Source organism: Ictalurus furcatus, chromosome 4 (assembly GCF_023375685.1).
Source record: "Ictalurus furcatus strain D&B chromosome 4, Billie_1.0, whole genome shotgun sequence".
Lineage (NCBI taxonomy): Eukaryota > Metazoa > Chordata > Actinopteri > Siluriformes > Ictaluridae > Ictalurus > Ictalurus furcatus.
The window spans coordinates 33008093-33030313 of record NC_071258.1 but is presented as its reverse complement, the minus strand read 5'-3'; the positions used below and the strand labels follow the sequence as shown (position 1 = coordinate 33030313).

General features: G+C 36.7%; 4 protein-coding genes and 1 pseudogene across 4 annotated transcripts; all 5 read right to left on the bottom strand.

Annotated features, from left to right (window-relative positions):
• Positions 1-423: 423 nt before the first annotated feature.
• On the bottom strand, positions 424-1329 carry LOC128606293 (extracellular calcium-sensing receptor-like; the record flags this gene model as incomplete). The annotated part of the gene is made up of 1 exon (XM_053622328.1): positions 424-1329. A coding segment is annotated over one exon (906 nt), but the record flags the coding sequence as incomplete, so codon positions are not given.
• A 217-nt stretch (positions 1330-1546) lies between these two features.
• On the bottom strand, positions 1547-3579 carry LOC128607058 (extracellular calcium-sensing receptor-like). Its single transcript, XM_053623677.1, has 4 exons — positions 3374-3579; positions 2958-3246; positions 1926-2738; positions 1547-1848 (listed from the first exon to the last, which is right to left on the bottom strand). Exons 1-4 carry the CDS (start codon positions 3571-3573, stop codon positions 1594-1596), a joined length of 1557 nt encoding a protein of 518 aa, XP_053479652.1. The 5' UTR covers positions 3574-3579; the 3' UTR covers positions 1547-1593.
• Positions 3580-9164: 5585 nt separating this feature from the next.
• On the bottom strand, positions 9165-10739 carry LOC128606291 (vomeronasal type-2 receptor 26-like; annotated as a pseudogene).
• LOC128606290 (extracellular calcium-sensing receptor-like) lies at positions 10711-12254 on the bottom strand. Its single transcript, XM_053622327.1, has 2 exons — positions 12246-12254; positions 10711-11697 (listed from the first exon to the last, which is right to left on the bottom strand). Exons 1-2 carry the CDS (start codon positions 12252-12254, stop codon positions 10831-10833), a joined length of 876 nt encoding a protein of 291 aa, XP_053478302.1. The 3' UTR covers positions 10711-10830.
• Positions 12255-15162: 2908 nt separating this feature from the next.
• LOC128606289 (extracellular calcium-sensing receptor-like) lies at positions 15163-18558 on the bottom strand. Its single transcript, XM_053622326.1, has 6 exons — positions 18359-18558; positions 17866-18157; positions 16931-17743; positions 16625-16852; positions 16409-16532; positions 15163-16315 (listed from the first exon to the last, which is right to left on the bottom strand). The coding sequence occupies exons 1-6, from the start codon at positions 18556-18558 to the stop codon at positions 15408-15410; spliced, it is 2565 nt and encodes an 854-aa protein (XP_053478301.1). The 3' UTR covers positions 15163-15407.
• Between the last annotated feature and the right edge of the window lie 3663 nt (positions 18559-22221).

Below are 22221 nucleotides of genomic sequence, written 5' to 3'. Positions count from 1 at the left end.
GCAAGTTTATAAGTTTATTTCTTGCAGGCTAATCAACTTGAGCTGACAAAAGAGCAGTTTCAGAATTTTACATGATTTTTTTAGGAACTAATGATACATTTGTTTGGGCATTTTATCATTGTGAAATGTTTAGCTTTATCTAACACTCACAGAGCAGGATATGTGACAAGACCAATCCCACATTTTGTTTGTAACTATTGTAAGTATGTAATAATTGAACATTTTTTAATGGACCATCATTGGAGAATGTAATACAAATGTATAGAAACATAAATGGTGCTGCAAATAAATTAAAAAGATAAAGCATTATTTTAACATTATTTGTTGTATTATTTGAATAATAGGTCTCTATGATGAAGTCTTTTAGCTAAGCCAAAACATATTTTAAACAGTGCAAAACTACTAACTATTTAGCTGGCTAAATCATTTACTCATCATTTGCTTTTTAGTATTCTTCTCTGGTTTCAGGATGATTATATAACACTTTGGGAGAAAAATGCAGAATAGTAAACCAAAGCTTGATGCTAAAATGGCAAATATCTCCACAGCTACAGTAAATTTTCCAGGAGAGCTGACATAAGCTGGAATAAAAGTGATCCAAACTGCACAGAATATAAGCATACTAAATGTTATGAATTTGGCTTCATTGAAATTGTCAGGCAACTTCCGAGCCAGAAAAGCCAAAATAAAACACAAAAGAGCCAGGAGTCCTATATAACCCAGCACAGCCCAAAAACCTATAGCTGAACCTACATTACATTCTAATATAATCTTTTCATTGTAGTAGTTCATATTATTGTATGGAAAAGGAGGGGATATTTTTAACCAAAGTGCACAAATAATGACCTGTACAAGAGTCAAGGTGAGAACACTCAGTCTCTGCTGTTGAGGCCCAAACCATTTCATGACATCACTACCTGGAAGTGTAGCCCTGAAGGCCATTAACACCACTACTGTTTTCCCCAAAAGGCAGGAGATACAGAGAACAAAGGTGATCCCAAATGCTGTGTGGCGCAGCATACAGGACCACTCTGAGGGCTCACCAATAAAAGTAAGTGAACAGAGGAAACAGAGAGTTAGTGAAAAAAGCAGCAAGAAGCTCAGTTCAGAATTATTTGCCCTAACAATTGGGGTATCCTTGTGTTTAAAGAAAATTACAGCAATGCAGATGGTGAAAAATACTCCTAATAAAGAAAATGACACAAGAATGATTCCCATTATTTCTGCAAATGACAGGAATTCCACCAGCTTTAAGACACAGGTAGTTTTCTTGTCATTAGACCACAGATCAGGAGGGCACTTGATGCAAGTAATAGAATCTAAAGAAAAAGAAAATTAATATCAGTTTAGGTAATTAAAATGAATTCTATTGTCTATATTACTGATGCAAACCACTATTCATTATACCTGTTATATTACTTATTTCCCCCTCTGCACATGGTATACAGTCAAAGCAGCAGATTGGCCTTCCTTTCTGCACAGCCTTCCTTGTGCCTGGGGGACAACTGTGACTGCACACAGATACTGGCACCTGAAAAACATTTTTTATTGTACGGTTTTATTGATAAGTTTCTAAAATATTTATTGTACATATTATCTGTTCATATAGCTGTTGTTTACCTGTGGTTTGTTGTGGGCCCAGGCTATACTGTTGTTGTTAAATGTTAGCTGAAGGTGTGTTTGCAGAGACGCATCATAGAAACCCACTTTAACAAATACTGTTTTACCATCTTTGCCTTGCTGCCAGTTCAGCACATCATACCTCGCTGCTGGGTCTCCATTCTCATCAAAGAATACATCCTCTCCTGCTGCAGTGGTGAAATGGATTTTCGTCAACTCACTCACGATCTAAAGGAAACATTGCATACTCTTCATTTATAAATATAAAAATACATTTTTCCACCAGGATATTTTGTTACACTTACCTTCCACGGTTGCTGGTTATCTGCAAGGTTTGTACACAAATCAGAACCTTGTCCACTGTCCCTCTTTGAACATCCATAACTGCTATGCAGGGCATAAGCCACAGCATAAACTGCCTTATAAACATTATTTGCAATTCGTAAGTCTGAAACATCTGTATAAAGGTTTTGAACTTGTGTGAGACTTTCGTTGCTCTTGCACAATTGTTTCATCTCAACATTTTGTTGTGTTGAAAGTTTACACTGAAATATTGTCTCCCACAACTCTTTGTAAATAGCTATATCAGAAGCTGGATTAAGCTTAGTCAGAAATTCCCCAAGACCATTCATTTTGGCTTTTGGGATAGCAAAACCCACAGACCCTTTAAGAACATGCTGCCATTCAGCATTGGCAGTGTTTAAATCTGAGATCCAGGACTCACTTCCAATCCACTGAAACCCAGTCATGTTCTGTAAGGCCATTTCTCTCAGAAGAAACCCAAAGTCAGTGTATGCAACAAAAGCTACAATAACTTTGGAGGTTGAAGCCTTGATAATCTCAACTATTTTCAGAATTTTTTCTCTGGGGTCTGTCTTAGAAAATGCCTTTGAATACTCAACACAGATTCCCTCTTTTTTGGCAGCACTGATAAATGCATTTATACCATTATTCCCATAATCATTATCGCTGCATAGGGCCCCTACCCAAGTCCACTCAAAATATTTGACCAGCTTTGCCAAAGCTCTGCTCTGGAAATAATCACTGGGAACAGTTCTGAAGAAAGATGGATGTTTTTTTCTGTCACTAAGGCATGCACATGATGCAGCATGACTGACCTGTAATAAATGTATTCCATTAAAAAAAGTTATATATATATATATATATATATATATATATATATATATATATATATATATATATATATATATATATATATATAGATTAACACTTTTCATTTCATGAGAATCAATACAAATTTCCTGCATAACATGCAAGTCAAATGTAATAATTTCAGTTTAATGCATGTTTATAATTTGATTTTAGAAAAAGATTACCACAGGAATGTGCAAAGGTCCCACTGTTGCAGATATGGCAATAGTGGGGGTAGACGATGTTTGCCCTATGATTGCTTGAACTGTTTCAGGTTTTTGGCAGGCCACTGAATTTGTTTCTCCATCGCCATTGATTAAGGACAAGGAGGCTCTTGTTGTCATTTCAACTGATCCACATGTATCATAGATTTTATAACCCAAATTGATGCCAGGAATAATATTGGTTCTGTTATTGATTTCCTCAATGGCAAATACCATTGTTTGTGCATTTTGAAATTCTCTGAGGTTCAAACTGTAGACAAAAAGAATATAAATCACATCATAAATCAGATACGTTTTGTAAATTTATGATGCAAAATTTAGGAATAAGTTTTTAATATAACTTAAGTCATATTGAAATGCTCCTAATACCCCCTTACCTTGTGCATTCTCCTTGCTTGGGCCCTGATGTGAATGTTTGTGGTGGCTGGTCCCATTTGTTGTGTAAAGAAAAAATCCCACCAATCAGTACATCCCCATCTTTACTTAATTGAGGAGGATTGGGCAGCCCTTGTATTATGCAGGGAGGATCAGCTGCTCTCACCTGAGTGAACAGAAGCCATGTGTGCAAGAAACTCATTCTCTTCTCTTCAAAACCACCTTGACCTCTAGACTTTTTATAATCCTTTTTAGCTGGCACAATAACAAGATGTTAAGGTGTGGTTTTTACACATATACATTATCTCATTAATTTACATTTTGCATAATACCTTCTCAAATGACATTGTTATATTCCTGTCTTTTCTGTACTAATATTGGTATTGAACATGTTTCTCATTCAGTTTATATGGTATCTAGATAATGGCCTTTTTTGAACACATACAGTGCAATATACACCCATTAAAATATAATTTTCAAATCGGATAGTTTTTCCCCACATCAATCAACAGGTGTCATTTAACCAAAAGATTTAAAGGAAAAGTGATATTGATTTACTTATGGTAATGAATGTAAGCATCTAGGAGCAGTTTAAAGCTCTACCAGTTATTTTGGTTGACAAACTAATCCATGCATATTTAGCCTACATTAAGGCCTGTTACCCAGGATTGCAAAGCTTATCCACATAGCTAACATCAGATAATTATCTGCACTCCACCTTTAATAAAAGTCGTAAATTATACAAACCTACAGAACATCTAAATTAGATTAATTTTAACTTTTGTCATTAAGTGTAAAGTGCAAAGAAACAGTGAGGATGGCAGCTAATGTGACAAGCAAATGGCCAGGGGTGTGTGTGGCTCCTCTTTGTCCATGAGTAGTCCACAATGAACTCCTTTGTTTTTTGGGTGTTGAGGGACATGCTGTTGTCAGTAAACCCCGTTTCCAGGTCCTCAACCTCCACTATGAAGACTGTCTCATCATTTCTGCTGATCAGGATTACCACTGGTCATGGGTGGACAGAGATTAGAGGAGAGGCTAAGCACACAGCCTTGTGGGATGCCAGTGCTCAGTACAAGGGTGTTTGACAATGTGGTTTTCAAACCCAACAGTCTGCAGTCTGTGAGTAAGTGTTATTGAGTAAGTCCAGGGTCCAGTTACAGAGGGAGGTTCTGATGCCAAGGTCGGTAAACTTGAAGATCAATTTGGAAAGGTTAACAGTGTTAAAGGCAAAGCGGAACTATAAACAAATAGCTTAGTAGCATCTACTACATTAGCCTAATAAATAGCCTAATGTAGAAGTTGCTATTTCCAGGTTAAAGTTGAGTGGCATGGTGATGGCATCCTATGTTGACATGTTGGGGCAGTCTGCAAACTAATACAGGTCCAGTGTTGAGGACAGGCAGGATTTCAGAATGCAAAGGATCAAACTCTCAAAAATACTGCACGATAATGGGTGTGAAGGACACAAGACAGAGGTTGTTGAAGGTTGTGGCCATGGCATTTTTCAACACCAGCACAATTGTTGCTGTTATGAAGTAGGTCAGAACCACTGCTTGGGCTAGGGATGGGTTGAAAAAGTACATGAAGACCTCAGCCTGTTGTTCTGCACGGGTCTTGAGCACATGGCCTGGAGTGTTATCTGGGCCAGCAGCTTTGTGTGTGTTCACTTTGCTCAGGGTAGAGCACACATCACTGATGCTCGTGATCATAGTGTGAGCAGCAGGTCACTGGATGGAAGCTCGACTTTGATGGTCTTGTGTTCTGTGTTTCCCTGATCAAAGTGAGCATAGAAGATGCTGAACTCTTCGGGGACAAAGAGACGGCTTTGTGTGATGAGTAGTATGTTATGGTATTGGGTAAGGTGTTTGATTTAAAAAAAAAGAATTTGCTATTGTTCTAGGAGACCTGGATGTCCGGAATTTGCAGTCTCAGCCCTGCCGTTATTTCTTGCTTAATGTAAATACAAGCTGATATAATATGTCAAATTCATATATTATAATTGCCTTGAAATATGTTTTATGATTAAACTATATAAAGAACCTCAACCTTGACAGCCCGGGGAAATACAATCGCGTCAGGAGAAAAAGAGGTCCAAGAAGAAAAAAGGGAATGAGCCTGTCCCTAGGTATCCAGCGATATGGAGGAAGACGGATTGGAAAATCTTCCGCTAAGAAGGCTGATCCTGACGTTCTCCAATGGGACACGCTGGATGTGAAGAGAACTGAGGAACTAATATTGGAAAGTAACCGTTTAATGAAGAAATGTGATTATATAAGGACTGTGCTGAATAGAAAGGGGACTGAAGCTGTTATGTTAAAAGACCGTGCTAAATTTAGTTGTGCTGAAAACATTAGACGACTAAATCAGAGATATGGGCAAAAATACACTGAAAAAATGAAAAAAGCACATGTCTGTGTTGAGAGGCCAAGGGCCTCTGCTTTTACTACACGAGTGAATGAACTGAAAAGATTGATAAAACAAATTGATATAAAAATGAAGCATGTCAGTGAACCATAAACACACCTTCCTGTTTTTCTCTTAAGAAAGCAAGTTAACATTCTTTACCAATATGTTGACCTTCATGCTGACAACGCATGTACATCTTTAAAAAAGCGAGCTAGCGCTATACAGTTTTCTGTGAAATGACTGCTACATTCTGTTTTTCTCTTAAGAAAGCGAGCTAGCGCAGCAGTTTTGAGAATCTAGCTTAGGCCATAGCGACTGTAACCGCAATAGATAAAAGTATAAACACTGGAAATAAGCCAGCATTAACTTGCCACTTCTCGGGTGAAGGTCTTGTCGTTTTAAGTTCTTGGAAAAGAAAACCACTGTTCAGATCCTGCGTGGTCTAAGGCTTTTTCTTTATTTTGTTTTCCTTTATATTTTAAGTTAAGATAATTGTAATCATTTTGTTCTTTACTTTAATAAACCGAAGTCCATATAAAGGATGATTCGTATATCTCACTGCAAGAGTATGACTCCTTTAGTTATCGACATCTTCAGAGAAGAGAAAGGACTTCAAAAGGTTCTCGAGCCCAGAGGCACGGAAGCTTCACTTCCTGAGGAGGTAAGACGAAGTAACTCTATAAGCTATATCAGCTGAATGACAGAGTAGCGCGTAAAACACAGAACACTGGGATAAGGAATTCCAGGGAAAACTCAACACTATGTATTGCACGAATGACATCGTTTTGCTCCAGAAGTCTTGCATGAACTACCGCGATGAATTCATACATCACACCAAACTCGACTCGTTTAAATACACCATTTTAGGAGTGTCTTTGGAATGCTGCTAAACAGACTGATATTTCGACTTTACAAGTTTGTACCCCTTTTGCCAGGCCAAGAAATGCTATCCCACAGGGCACCCCCAAATAATTTTCAAAGATTTTGAACCTCTTGAAAATTATTATGGATTTATCAAAGCCACAGTGCTGCCCCCACGAAAAACTGATTCACCCCATCCTTCCCTATAGGACTGGTGGCAAGCTTATATTTCCACTATGTCAGACACGCAATTAACTCTTTCAAAACCACATCGACATCACCTATAACCAACTCATCTAAGAAGTGTAAAAAACAAAGTGCACCCGAGTTCACCATCAACGCAATCAAATTATTCAGATGGCCCAGTATTCAAATCATCCACTGTTGAATGGAGTCAGTGGCCAAGTTTTTAATCTCAGAGTAGTGTATATTCTGTGCTCTCATGTTTTTTTGGTCTTGTTATTGTCTGTATTTGTTGTATGTGATTTATATATATAATAAAAATGTTGTTTTATTGAAAATATTAACCATTAGACAAACATTTCACCTGTATGAACACATTGAACACACTTTTCATTACAATGAGATTGTTTTAGTTTTTTCACAAAAGGTGACACCTTTTGGTCATTTTTAATAAAACCGTTTGCATACATTTTCAACACACAGCCAAAATCGTACCCTTTTGCCATGTGGTAGAAAAAGAACACACAATGCTGTCCGCAGGTCTCCGATGAAAAATCTTGGATTTGCACTGATGAATGCTAACCACACTAGAATTGTGGCTTAGAAAGTTTTTGATAATCGGTGGAAAAAGGTGGGGGTTATCTGGTTTATTACCAAAGCTGTCGAAAAAATGTCTAGGTTATGCATGTAACCCTCTTCCCTGAGAAAGGGAACGAGATAGTGGAGAAATGTCTGAGATATTACAATCACATTTGTAGTCTTGCTTAAGAGCATCCACTATTTTTGCTTGTGATATGTGATGATTACTCTCCAGTACCCTCCCTTATGCACTGCCACAATAAATGTGACAATGCTATTTATTATTTATTTAATTTTCTGCAGGATGCTCAGAAAAATTTACCAGCTAATTTCCTTATAAAACTGCACAAATTGTACCTGAGTCTAAAAGTTTTTTTTTTTTTTCTTTTTTTTTAAAGCAAAGGGTCATCATACCAAATGTTGACTTTTTTTTCATGTATTACTGTTTACTGCTCTTTATAGTATTTTTATGTAGAGACATTTAATTAAATTATTTTTGAAGGCATCTTTGCTCTACAGCACTACTTTGCATGCGCCTAAGACTTTTGCACAGTACTGTATATTATCATCAATAATGTAGGTTTATAGGATACATGTACAATATATGTAGTGTGCAGGGTTGGGAGGGTTACTTTAAAAATGTATTCCGTTACAGTTACAAATTTCTTCATAAAAAATGTAATCAATCAGTATTGTAATCCAAGTATCGCAATACGAAAGTAATGTAATCTGATTACTTTTGGGTTACTTCAAGGTCACATATATAAATAAAGTCAAAAGAAAAGCAATATGGTCTAAAATACTTTTATTTAGAGCTTATTTTGGAGCATAAAAACATGTTCAATGTTTGTATTTGTTTATAAGAAAATAAATAAATAAAAGATCACTGTCCCTGATGCAGGTAACATTACATCACAAAAATTAGAGTGACCATATTCTGCCTTTCCAAAAACAGGACACCTTTTTTTTTTGTATCTTAATAGCGTTCAAAACAGTGTTACTATGAATGCAGATTTTAATACACTGAAAAAGACACAATTTTAACATCACATAAATCTATATATATATGCATATTTATATTTATCTATATATAAAATTAAATATTACATGTCACAAGTGTACCTTCTGCCATAATTTATACATTTGAATGGCCGTGTAATACAAAGCAAGAAATTTTAAAAAATGACCTTATATGGCCATGGGCATTGTTTCGACTCAGGATAGCTATCATTTGCTGCTATTGTCAAGCAACTGTTTAATGCCGTACACAACAGTGCTTCACTTTCACGCGTTCAATGAGAGTAGGCTAATAGTGGAGAGGTGGAATTTGGCCAATAGTTGCTTCAAGGCTTTTATAATCGAGAAGTGGTGTGCGAGAAGACAGAAATTACAGAGATGGGTTAAAGCAATGCAAACGTGTGCACACATGATGCAGTATTAGACTGTAAGTACATCATAATGAAACTAAAGCCGGATCCAATAATCTCAAATTTAGAAATCCCAGCCGGATTCTTTTTTACGGTCTGAAAAACACCTGTTTTGCATATTTGTGCTGTTGTGAAGGATTCTATTCAGGGGATTGAATAATTTTGAGACTGGAGAAATCATTATAAGTTGCATTTTCAGCTGAATTTGGGGAAACCACTTGAAGCATTTGTTGTGTTGAACTATTGCAATTGCTTTTGTTTGATTTGTTCATTGCAAACAGTTGAAAGTTTGTAAATATTGACAATAAACCTGATTTTGGGATTTACTAATTTTGATTGCAGCTGTAAGTGGTGCTGCAAAGTCAGATAAAACATAACAGTTTATTTACTGCAGTTATAGAAATTGTTCATTTTTATGCATTTTAAAAATTTTCATTTAAATCATTTAGCAGGTGCTTTACCCATCATTTCCTTTTTAGTGTTTTTTTCTGGTTTTAGCATGATTATGTAACACTTTGGAACAAATATGCAGAATAGTAAACCAAAGCTTGAAGCTAAAATGGCAAATATCTCTACAGCAACAGTGAATTTTCCAGGAGAGCTGACATAAGCCGGAATAAAAGTGATCCAAACTGCACAAAATATAAGTATGCTAAATGTGATGAATTTGGCTTCATTGAAATTGTCAGGCAGCTTCCGAGCCAGAAAAGCCAAAATAAAGCACAAAACAGCCAGGAGTCCTATATAACCCAGCACGGCCCAAAAACCTATAGCTGAGCCTACATTACATTCTAATATGATTTTTTCCTTGTAGTACTTCATATTTTTGTAGGGAAAAGGAGGGGATATTGTTAACCAAAGTACACAAATAAGGACCTGTATGAGAGTGAAGGCAAGTACACTGAGTCTCTGCTGTAGAGGCCCAAACCATTTCATTACATTACTGCCAGGAAGTGTAGCCCTGAAGGCCATTAACACCACTACTGTTTTCCCCAGAACACAGGAGATACAGAGAACGAATGTGATCCCAAAAGCTGTGTGGCGTAACATACAGGACCACTCTGTGGGCTGACCAATAAAAGTAAGGGAACAGAGGAAACACAGAGTCAGTGAGAAGAGGAGCAAGAAGCTCAGTTCAGAATTATTTGCTCTAACAATTGGGGTTTCCTTGTGTTTAAAGAAAATGACTGCAATGCAGATGGTGAAAGATACTCCTAACAAAGAAAATGATACAAGAATGATCCCCATTATTTCCTCAAATGACAGGAATTCCACCAGCTTTAAGACACAGGTGTCTTTCCTGTCATTGGACCACAGTTCAGGTGGGCACTTGATGCAAGTTATAGAATCTGAAAATAGTAAATAAATATCAAGAAAATAGAAAACAAATATAAATATTTATACTATTATTATTTAGATTATTAACTCATTTAAGTAATTGCAGTTCTATCATGTTTATTAAACTAATACGCTTTTAAATATTTTGTTTTCTTGTCTGCGTCATTGACACAAACCACTGTTCATTATACCTGTTATATTACTGATTTCCCCCTCTGCACATGGTATACAGTCAAAGCAGCAGATTGGCCTCCCTTTCTGCACAGCCTTCCTGGTGCCTGGGGTACAACTTGGATTACACACAGAGACCGGCACCTGGAAAGAATTTTTATTGTATAAATCTGTTGATAATTTTCTAAAATATTTATAATTTGAATATATTATCTGTTTAAATAAGTATTGTTGTTCACCTGTGGTTTGTTGTGGGCCCAATCTATACTCATGTTGTTAAATGACAGCTGAAGGTGTGATTGCAGAGAGCCATCATAAAAGCCCACTTTAACAAACACTATTTCACCATTTTTGCCTTGTTGCCAGTTTAGCACTTCATACCTGGCTGCTGGGTCTCCATTTTCATCCAAGTATACATCCTCTCCATTTGTAGTGGTGAAATGGAGTTTTGTCAACTCACTGACTACCTATATAAAGCATTTCAACATAAATCATTCCAACAAATATATTCGTACATGTTTTTCAGAAGGATATATTGTTACACTTACTTGCCATGGTTTATTATCTGATATGTTTGCACAGACAGGACCTTCTTGTCCAATGTCCCTCTTTGAACAGCCATATCTTTTGTGTAGGGCATAAGCCACAGCGTACACAGCCTTGTAAATATTATTTGCAATTCGTAACTCTGAAACATCTGTATAAAGATTTTGAACTTGACTGAGACTTTCATTGCTCTTGCACCTTTGTTTTATCTCAGCATTTTCTTGTGTCAAAAGTTTACAGTCAAATATTGTTTCCCACAACTCTTTGTAAAAAACAACATCAGAAGCTGGAGTAAGCTTGGTCAGAAATTCTCCTAGGCCATTGATTTGAGCTTTTGGCATAGCGAAACCCACAGACCCTTTCAAAAGATGCTGCCATTGAGCATTCGCTGGGTTTGTATTAGAAATCCAAGACTCACTTCCAATCCACTGAAACCCAGTCATGTTCTGTAAGGCCATTTCCTTTAGAAGAACCCCAAGGTCTGTATATGCAACAAATGCTACAATAACTTTGGAGGTTGAAGCTTTGATAGTCTCAACTATTTTCAGAATTTTTTCCCTGGAGTCTGTCTTAAAGAATGCTTTGGAATATTCAACACATATTCCCTCTTCTTTGGCTGCAATGATAAATTCATTTATGCCATTGTTCCCATAGTCATTATCACTGCATAGGGCCCCTACCCATGTCCAGCCAAAATGCCTGACCAACTTAGCCAAAGCTCTGCTCTGGTAATAATCACTGGGAACCGTTCTGAAGAATGATGGGTATTTCCTCCTGTCACTTAGGCATGCACATGTTGCAAAGTGACTGATCTGCAATAAATAGATTTCAACATCATGTGATAAAACAAAACAATTTTAAACAGATAAAAGAAGTGGCCTTACCACAGGTATTTTCAAAGGTCCCACAGTAGCAGCAATAGCAATAGTGGGAGTGGAGGATGTTTGTCCTATGATTGCTTGAACTGTGTCAGGTTTAGAACAAGACATTACAGATATATTTTCTCCATTCCCATTAACCAAGGACAAGGAGGCTCTTGTGGCCATTTCAAGAGATCCACAGGAATCATAGATTTTATAACCCAATTTGACCCCAGGAAGAATATCGGTTCTGTTGTTGATTTCCTCAATAGCAAATAACATTGTCAGTGCATTTTGAGACTCACGGAGGCTTAAACTACAGGACGAAGAAAACAAAACTACTGTTTTCAGTGAACAGCATAAGTTATAATACAGTAGCAGGTTTATAAATGTTGTAATGTGAATGATTTAAGAAAATGTTTGTGATCTTCTTAAAATGTATAGATTATGAACAATTTATAATTCCACTTACCAAATAAAAAATTTAAATGTGCACTCACCTTCTGCATTTTGGTTGCCAGGGCCCAGATGTAAAGATAGGTGTTGTTTGGTCCCATATGGCATGTAAGGAAAAGATACCTCCAATCATTACATCCCCATCTTTGATAAGTTGAGGAGGATTGGGCAGGCCTAGTAAGTTGCAGGGAGGATCAGCTGCTCTCACCTGTGTGAAAAAAAGCCATGTGTGCAGGAACCTCATTCTCATCAGTCCCTAAACAAATAATTCCTGTTTAGGTTTTTATAACTCTTTGGCTCCCACATTGACTGGACCCTTGGGTGTGTGTTGAACAAATGCATTACTTCATTCATTTTGCACTGCTAACTAGGAAAATATATTTTGTGGCACAAGGGGGACCAAGACTATATTAGGGACGTGGCTTTAATGTTATGGCTGATCAGTGTATATGCACTGATATTTATGGGTGTAAATATACACCTTGAAGTCTTTGTCATGTTCCTCAAACTATTCCTGAACAATTTTTGTAGTGTTGCAGGGTGCCTTACACTGCTGAAAGAGGGCATTGCCATTAGAGGATACTGTTGCCATGAAGGGGTGTACTTGGTCTGCATCAGTGCTTAGGTAGGTTGTATGTGTCAAAGTAACATCCACATGAATGCCAGTATGAAAGGTTCATACACACCCAGCTGTCCACATGGTGCAAAAGAAAACATTATAATATATAATGTTTTATATGTACGATCCAGTTATATATACAAAGGAAACTAATGCTAATGTGTGCAAGATGAATATAATTGGGAGACAGGAGAGTGACGATAACGTGTGTGTGCGAGAACATGTCACCGTTCAAAGATGTGAGGCCTCATTGCTGGCAATCACAGTAGTAGTGCTTGAGAGCATCCAGTATTTTTGCTTGTAATATTAAAGGCCTTCTAGTACCATTCATTAATAAATGTCATAAATGCCATAATAAATGTGCCAATGCTGTTTGTTTGTTAATTATATTTGTGCTAATAATTTTAACTAGGAATTGTTTTGAAGACAGTTATGTTTGGAAAGTCAAATAGAAAGCAGCTGTGAAGTAATGTTTATTTCATTTGCTCTGATTTATTACAGGTTATAGCTTAAACAAAATGGCAAAAGTGAAAGTTAGATTTTAGGGGATTTCAAATTTACCTCATCAATATAATAATTTCATATGGCACATTCATGTCCAGAGAATTAGACAGTATATTAGACAGTTGCTAAAGTTGTCACATATACAACATTGCAGTCAGCCAGTTTTCTATACAGTTATGTTAAAGCACAAAGATATAAAAATGGTTCATTATCCTGCTTGGGTACAACTAAAAGACATTTAGAGTGCAACATTGACAGTGCACTTACAAATGTGATATATGGAAATCAACATTTAGTGTCTGGTTCGAGATCTCTATTGCTCAGATTATAGTTTAAGTGGGCAGGGCATTATTATGGCTTAAACTGGGTCGGCAAGCACAATTCAAAGGAGAAGGAAGTGTTGAAAAATATTTAATGTAAATCCATTTTAAAGGCTTTCATTTAAACTGGGATATGCCCCATCAATAAGGTACAGACTTTAAACATCTTATGTTAATAGTACAAATCTAGACAGCCGAGTCATTTAACCCTAAGTTTTCATTTAAATCATTTAGCAGGTGCTTTACTCATCATTTCCTTTTTAGTGTTCTTTTCTGGTTTTAGCTTGATTATGTAGCACTTTGGAACAAATATGCAGAAAAGTAACCCAAAGCTTGAAGCTAAACTGGCAAATATTTCTACAGCAACAGTGAACTTTGCAGGAGAGCTGACATGAGCAGGAATAAAGGTGATCCACACTGCACAGAATATATAAGTTTGCTGAATATGGTGAATTTAGCATCATTAAAATTGGCAGGCAGCTTCAGCTTCTTCTTTCCTTGTAGTACTGCATGTTTTGTACACTGATTCTCTGCTGTAGAGGCCCAAACCATTTCATGACATTACTACCTGGAAGTGTAGCCCTGAAAGCCATTAACACCACTACAAAACACAGGAGATGCAGAGGACGAAGGTGTTCCCAAATACTGTGTGGCCCAGCATACAGGACCACTCTGAGAGCTGGGGTGTCCTTGTGTTTAAAGAAAATTATTGCAATGCAGATGGTGAAAGATACTCCAACAAAGAAAACAATACAAGAATGAGCCCCATTATTTCCTCAAATGACAGGATTTCCACCAGCTTTAAGACACAGGTGTCATCCTTTTCATTAGACCACAGTTCAGGTGGGCACTTGATGCATTTTATAGAATCTGAAGAAATAGAAAACAAATATCAATTGAGCAATTTAGATTTTGTTCTTTTATTATATCTTTTATGATGAGTGGAGTGCACATGCATAGAGCAGAATATTGGGTGGAGTCTCACTTCACACGCGCTGATACCGGCAACCATATTAACCCCATACCACACGCATGCTTTGTGTAGGTAGATAGATACTCCACAATTAAGGAAGGACACAGAACTTAAATAGGGTGTCTAATTGGGACACGCAAAACAGATGTGCATAATCAAGGGAGGAAATGGAGCAGCCAACAAAAGAAAACGTTGCAAAAAATGGGTGAGGATGCCCTCTGGTGGTCTTTAGAGGAATTGTCCAAGGTGGACATGACAGTGAGACAAAAGGGACATTATCATGATAATGTTCTGATGTATGATGGCAAAGGCCTTCCATAATAAATGTGGCAATGCTGTTTATTTGTTAACCATATTTGTCACTTATATTTCCTACTAACAACTAGCTATAGCTCTTCACCAGCCAAACCAGTGGTTTAGTTTAAGCAGGGAATTTTTCTGAAGACAGTTATGCATACACAGACAAAGAGAAAGCAGGAAAGCAAAATTTTATTTGACTTTTCTGTGATTTATTAAATGATTCATCTGAAAAAAAAAAGGTTTTAAAATTTGATTTTGTGTATTTAAAATTTAAAATTGAATACTTCTTCCACTAACTACTAACTATATGTAAATTGTACCACAAAGTCCGACAAAAGATAACAGTTTATTTAATGTAGTTATTGAAATGGCATAACAGTGCCTTTATGCTAATGCATTTTCAGGTGTTAGTTTAAGATAGAACATGCCTTTAAAATAGGATACATAGTTTAAACAGAGCATATTAATAGTAAATATCTAGACAGATACATCATTTAGCAGGTGCTTTACCCATCATTTGCTTCTTAGTATTCTTCTCTGGTTTCAGGATGATTATATAACACTTTGGAACAAATATGCAGATTAGTAAACCAAAGCTTGATGTTAAAATGGCAAATATCTCTACAGCTACAGTGAATTTTCCAGGAGAGCTGACATAAGCAGGAATAAAGGTGATCCAAACTGCACAAAATATAAGTATGCTAAATGTGATGAATTTGGCTTCATTGAAATTGTCAGGCAGCTTCCGGGCCAGAAAAGCCAAAATAAAACACAAAAGAGCCAGGAGTCCTATATAACCCAGCACGGCCCAGAAACCTATAGCTGAACCTACATTACATTCTAATATAATCTTTTCCTTGTAGTACTTCATATTTTTGTAGGGAAAAGGAGGGGATATTGTTAACCAAAGTACACAAATAATGACCTGCACAAGAGTGAAGGCAAGTACACTGAGTCTCTGCTGTTGAGGCCCAAACCATTTCATTACGTTACTGCCTGGAAGTGTAGCCCTGAAGGCCATTAACACCACTACTGTTTTCCCCAGAACACAGGAGATGCAGAGGACGAATGTGGTCCCAAATGTTGTGTGGCGCAGCATACAGGACCATACAGAGGGCTGACCAATAAATGTAAGTGAGCAGAGGAAACACAGAGTCAGAGAGAAGAGCAATAAGAAGCTCAGTTCAGAATTATTTGCTCTAACAATTGGGGTTTCCTTGTGTTTAAAGAAAATGACTGCAATGCAGATGGTGAAACATACTCCTAACAAAGAAAATGATACAAGGATGATCCCCATTATTTCCTCAAATGACAGGAATTCCACCAGCTTTAAGACACAGGTGTCTTTCTTGTCATTAGACCACAGTTCAGGTGGACACTTGATGCAAGTAATAGAATCTAAAATTAGAGAAAATGAATATGAATTTGAACCTAATAAAACTTTAAAATCTTTCTGAGTCTTTTGTGCATTATTGGAGCTAATCACTATACCTGTTATATTACTTATTTCCCCCTCTGCGCAAGGTATACAGTCAAAGCAGCAGATTGGCCTTCCTTTCTGTACAGCCTTCCGGGTGCCCATGGGACAACTTGGACTACATACAGAGACTGGTGCCTGAAAACCATTTTTATTGTATATAACTATCAATAATTTTGTAATATATTAAATTGTACATATTATCTGTTCATACAGGTATTTTCATTTACCTGTGTTTTTTTGTGGGCCCAGGCTATACTGATGTTGTTAAAAGACAGCTGAAGATGTGTTTGCAAAGAGCCATCATAGAAGCCAACTTTAACAAACACTGTTTTATCATCTTTGCCATGTTGCCAATTCAGTAGTTCATACCTCGCAGCTGGGTCGCCATTCTCATCAAAGTATACATCCTCTCCAGTTGTAGAGGTGAAATGGAGTTTCTTCAACTCGCTGACTACCTATATAAAGCATAACGAACTCTTCAGTCACGAGTATAAGTACTTTTTTCCCCCACTAGCCTATAGTGTTACACTTACCTGCCATGGTTTGTTATCTGTTATGTTTACACATGCAAAAGAACCTTCTTGTCCACTGTCCCTCTTTGAACAGCTATACATGTTATGCAAGGCATAAGCCACAGCATACACAGCCTTGTAAACATTATTTGCTATTCGTAATTCTGAAACATCTGTGTAAAGATTTTGAACTTGACTGAGACTTTCATTGCCTTTGCACATTTGTTTTATCTCAACATTTTCCTGTGTTGGAAACGTACATTCAAATATTGTCTCCCACAACTCTTTGTAAATAGCTACATCAGAAGCTGGACTTAGTTTTGTCAGAAATTCTCCCAGGCCATTGATTTGAGCTTTTGGCATAGCGAAACCCATGGAGCCTATCAGAAGATGCTGCCATTGTGCAATGGCTGGGTTTATAGCAGAGATCCAGGACTCACTTCCAATCCACTGTATCCCAGTCACATTCTGTAAGGCCATTTCCTTTAGAAGAACCCCAAGGTCTGTATATGCAACAAATGCTACAATAACTTTGGAGGTTGAAGCCTTTATAATCTCGACAATTTTCAGAATTTTTTCTCTGGGGTATGTCCTAAAGAATGGCATGGAATATTCAACACAGATTCCCTCTTCTTTGGCTGCAATGATAAATTCATGTATGCCATTGTTCCCATAGTCATTATCACTGCATAGGGCCCCTACCCATGTCCAGCCAAAATGCTTGACTAACTTAGCCAAAGCTCTGCTCTGGTAGTGATCACTGGGAACAGTTCTGAAGAAAGAATAATATTTCTTCCTGTCACCTAGGCATGCACATGTTGCAGAGTGACTGACCTGCAATACAGAGATTTCAATAACATGTAATTTACTTAAAATTTTGACTTTTTACTTAAAATATGTTCATAATTCACCATCAAAAGCCCACATATTTTCATACGTAAATGAATAAGTCTCACCACAGGTATTTTCAAAGGTCCCACAGTAGCAGCAATAGCAATAGTGGGGGTGGAGGATGTTTGTCCTATGATTGCTTGAACTGTCTCAAGTTTGGAGCAAGACATTACAGATGTATTTTCTCCATTGCCATTAACTAAAGACAAGGTGGCTCTTGTGGTTATTTCTACTGATTCACAGGAATCATAGATTTTGTAACCCAATTTGACTCCAGGGAGAATATCGGTTCTGTTGTTGATTTCCTCAATGGCAAATACCATTGTTTGTGCATTTTGAAATTCTCGGAGGCTTACACTACAGGACCAAGTAAACAAAACCACATGTTTTTTTAGTGAAAACAAAAAGCATTAATACAGTAACAGGTTTGTAAATTTTGTAATTAAAATAATATAAGAGAATATCCTTGGTCTTATTAAAATGAATAAATCTTAAACCAACGTTATAATTCCACTATCCAAATTCAACCAAATTCAAATTCCCCTAATGTGCACTCACCTTCTGCATTTTGGTTGCCAAGGCCCAGATGTAAAGACAGGTATTGTCTGGTCCCATTTGACATGGAAGGAAAATATACCACCAATCATGACATCACCATCTTTGCTGAGTTGAGGAGGATTGGACAGGCCTAGCAAGTTGCAGTGGGAATCAGATGCTCTCACCTGAGTGAATAAAAGCCATGTGTGCAGGAACCTCATTCTCATCCCAGCCTAAACACCATCACCACATACTTTTATATATCACTTTGACAAAATTTACCAGCCCCTTTCGTGTGGGTGTAACAAGTGCATTACCTCATCATTTTGCACTGCTTATTGTATAACACAATATAATAAACAAATTTTTGTACAAAATTATATTCTGATAATAACTTGCCTAATTGTCATTTTCTTTATATACATGTCAGTATCAGATAAACCGAGTTATAGACCTAGTTCTATCTATCTATCGATCTATCTATATATCTATATATATATATATAAAACTAATATTTACATTCTTAATGCCTCCTCATTTTGGTATGCCTAAATCCTATATTAATTCAAATAAACTATTTCCATCAATCTATAAGAATACCCAATAGTGAAATATCATAAACAGGTTTTGCAAATTTGGGCCCTCATTTATCCCATAGTTTCATGCCCTAAAGAATTCACCAATGAATTAAGGGGCTGCCATTGACATGCTTTACAGCCAGAAATAATGCACATTGGACAAGGGCTACATCAGACAAAGTGGTTTTCAAAGTCAGCTTTTTTTGTCATTTTTAGGACATTGCATCTCAATGGATAAAAACAAAACCAAGTTCTTTCAGGAAACTACCTTACAACATGTAGTAGACATTGACAAGGACAAAAATACAACAGTAAACATGGACAATAAATACAGATAATAATTTCAAAAGGAAAACAGTATCACACAAAATTAAAAAGTCACATAAATAGGAAATCTATCTCTCTCTCTCTCTCTCTCTCTCTCTCTCTCTCTCTCTCTCTCTATATATATATATATATATATATATATATATATAAATTGGGTTCTCTCTATCTACTTTGAGGACTTATGTAAAAAAAAAAAAAATGGTAATGTTTTAGGTCATATTTATCCAGACATAGAGAAAATTTTAACTAAAACTAATTTTAACAATCGTGTCATTCGTACAGGTGAGGTATTTTTTTTTTTTTGTCTGTAGTCAGTGACACCTTGAATGCCTGTCCACATCCCCTGTGGGTCATTGTTACTGAAGTGTTCTTTTATTCTGGAGGCATGTGAGTTTTTGGCTTCTTTGATGCCACAAGTGAGATTGATCCTGGCTGCTCTGAGTGCCACTGTGTCACCCAATCTGAAGGCTTCATCACAGTCTTTGAGCAGTGAACTCTAGCATCTAGCCAGGGCTTTAAATATATTTTAAAAATGCATATTAGCAATGTTTGTAAGGCAGCATTTTATCACCTTTATAACATCTCTAAAGTATGTGATATTCTCTCCCTCACAGATAGTGAGCAACTCATACATACATTTGTTACATCTAGACTACTGCAGCAGTGTTTTGGTTGGCTTACTAAAGAGCTCCATTAAACACTTACAAAGAGTTCAGAATGCAGCTGCAAGAATGCTGACACGTACTAGACTGAAGAATCAGATCACTCCGGCACTTAAATTACTTCACTGGCTACTGTGTCTTACAGAATTGATTTTAAAATCCTGTTATTAATTATAAAATGTCTTCATAATGGCGCTCCAACATACCTTTTGTAATATGATCACTAAATATACTCCTGCTAGATCACTTAGATCATCGCGGCTGAAAAGCAGGGAGTCGGCCTTTAGTCACTATGGGCCTAAACTGTGAAACTCTCTCCCTGACAACCTACGTGCAGTTGATTCAATTAGCACTTTTAAAAAGTATTTTTAAGCGCATTTGTTCACTATTTTCTATTTTATTTGCTTACTCTTTTATTTCTTTAATTGTAATTCTTACTACTGATTTTATTTTCCTGTGTCTTCTGTATGTCTTGTGTAAAGCACTTTCTAAACATTGTTTTAAAAAGTGCTATATAAATAAAGCTTTACTTACTTACTTACTTATTTACTTACTTAATTCATGCACTTTAAGAAATGAACAGATTTAAGCATAACGAATAATAAAAATGAGCAGTATTTTACAGATATTATGTTGGTATGATGGACATACAATAGCTTAGTGCACAGCCCTCTTCAAGTCATTCCACAACTTTTCAATAAGATTTAGATCTGGGCTCTGACTGGGCCATTCCAAAAATGTTGATTTCTTCTTCTCAAGCCATTCATTTGTTAACTTAGATTTGTGCTTTAGGCTGTTACGCAGTTCTGGTTGGGTGCTGCATATCTCTCATTGGGCAGCCTCCCTATGTTGGAAGATGAACTTTTTCTTCATCTTTTTTCTGAGAAAGGGCTTCCATCTAGCCACCATATGACATAGCTCAGATATGTAAATATTATATGAGATTATGGTCACATTCAAGAAGTGATCAGTACTACAGATATTCCTACAGCTCCTTTAATGTTGCCGTAGGTCTCTTAGCAGCATCCCTCATAAGATTTCTTTTTGTCCTATTGTGTATTTTGCATGGACAGTGTGTTTTTCATAATGTCACTGTGGTGCCCAATTTTATCCACTTGTTGATGGTGGCCTTCATGGTGTTCCATGGTACATGTAATGTTTTGTAAAGTCTTTAACCCCCTCTTCTGATGAATATCGTTTAACAATGAGATCAAATACATGCTTTGTATGATTTTTTTTTTTTTTTTGCAGAACATGGCTTCAGCAGTTGAATGAAACCAAGAAGATGTCAAAAAAAAAAATCCTTCAGCAACATATGATCTTTAATTCGGGTTCAGAATCACTCTATTTTTTAAATCCAATGTATGTCACTTAGGGCCAAAGTCTCCATTAGTCAATCAGATGGTGTTTGAGAAAGTAATTGTGTATGCTCCAACAATGTGTCAGCATTATTCCTGACATGTGAAGACACTCGACACAGTGCCAAGTGTGGACAACTATTCATCTGTCCACTTGTGATTGGTCCACCTGAGATGGCAGTGCGAATAGTGCCATAGTTGACCCCAAACACTGCAACATATTAGACAGCTCAGAGTGGCCAATCATTAAAGGCAAAGCAGACCAGAGGACAGAGAAAATGATCTACATTTCCCATAACTGCTTCTGGGGAAAATAAAACTTCAAAATATATTTAATTAGGTCTCAATTGGAAGATCATATGTACATATTTCATTTGCTTTTTTGGTTGATTGAAAGTACCAACGGGAAAACACTTCTTGTTTTGTTGGTAATTGCTCCTGTTGGGCCTGGTGTGCAGTCAGAATATTAGACGGTCTTCTTTATTGGAACAGCCTTCCTGGTACCTGAGGGATGGCTGGCACAGTGCACCAACACTAGTTTCTACCATGCACAAGGGAAAATGAATCCTGCAATAACAATAATAAACTGTAATGTGACATGTTTTCACATGCTTGTGGTGTTGCTTTATGAAACGATAAGTCACCTGTGTGTTAAACATCCACTTGGGAGCTCAGGTCAAATCCAAAATTGAAAATATTTTTTTGCCTCAAGCTCCAGTGACTTTGTTAATAAGCTTCTCTTTAGGACGGTTTGTTCCTAGTAGCAGATGATGACCTTTTTTTATGGGCCTTCACAGATTTATCAGTTTTCAACTTGCAAGGTCATCAACATTGCTGATAAAAGAACACTTTTAAATGCTGTTATGTATTTAATCTTTAGATTTTGAGGACTCTAACTATAAGATATTATGAGAGTGTCACATTGCATGCTAGAGTGGCATCAGTGCCAATTCACTGCA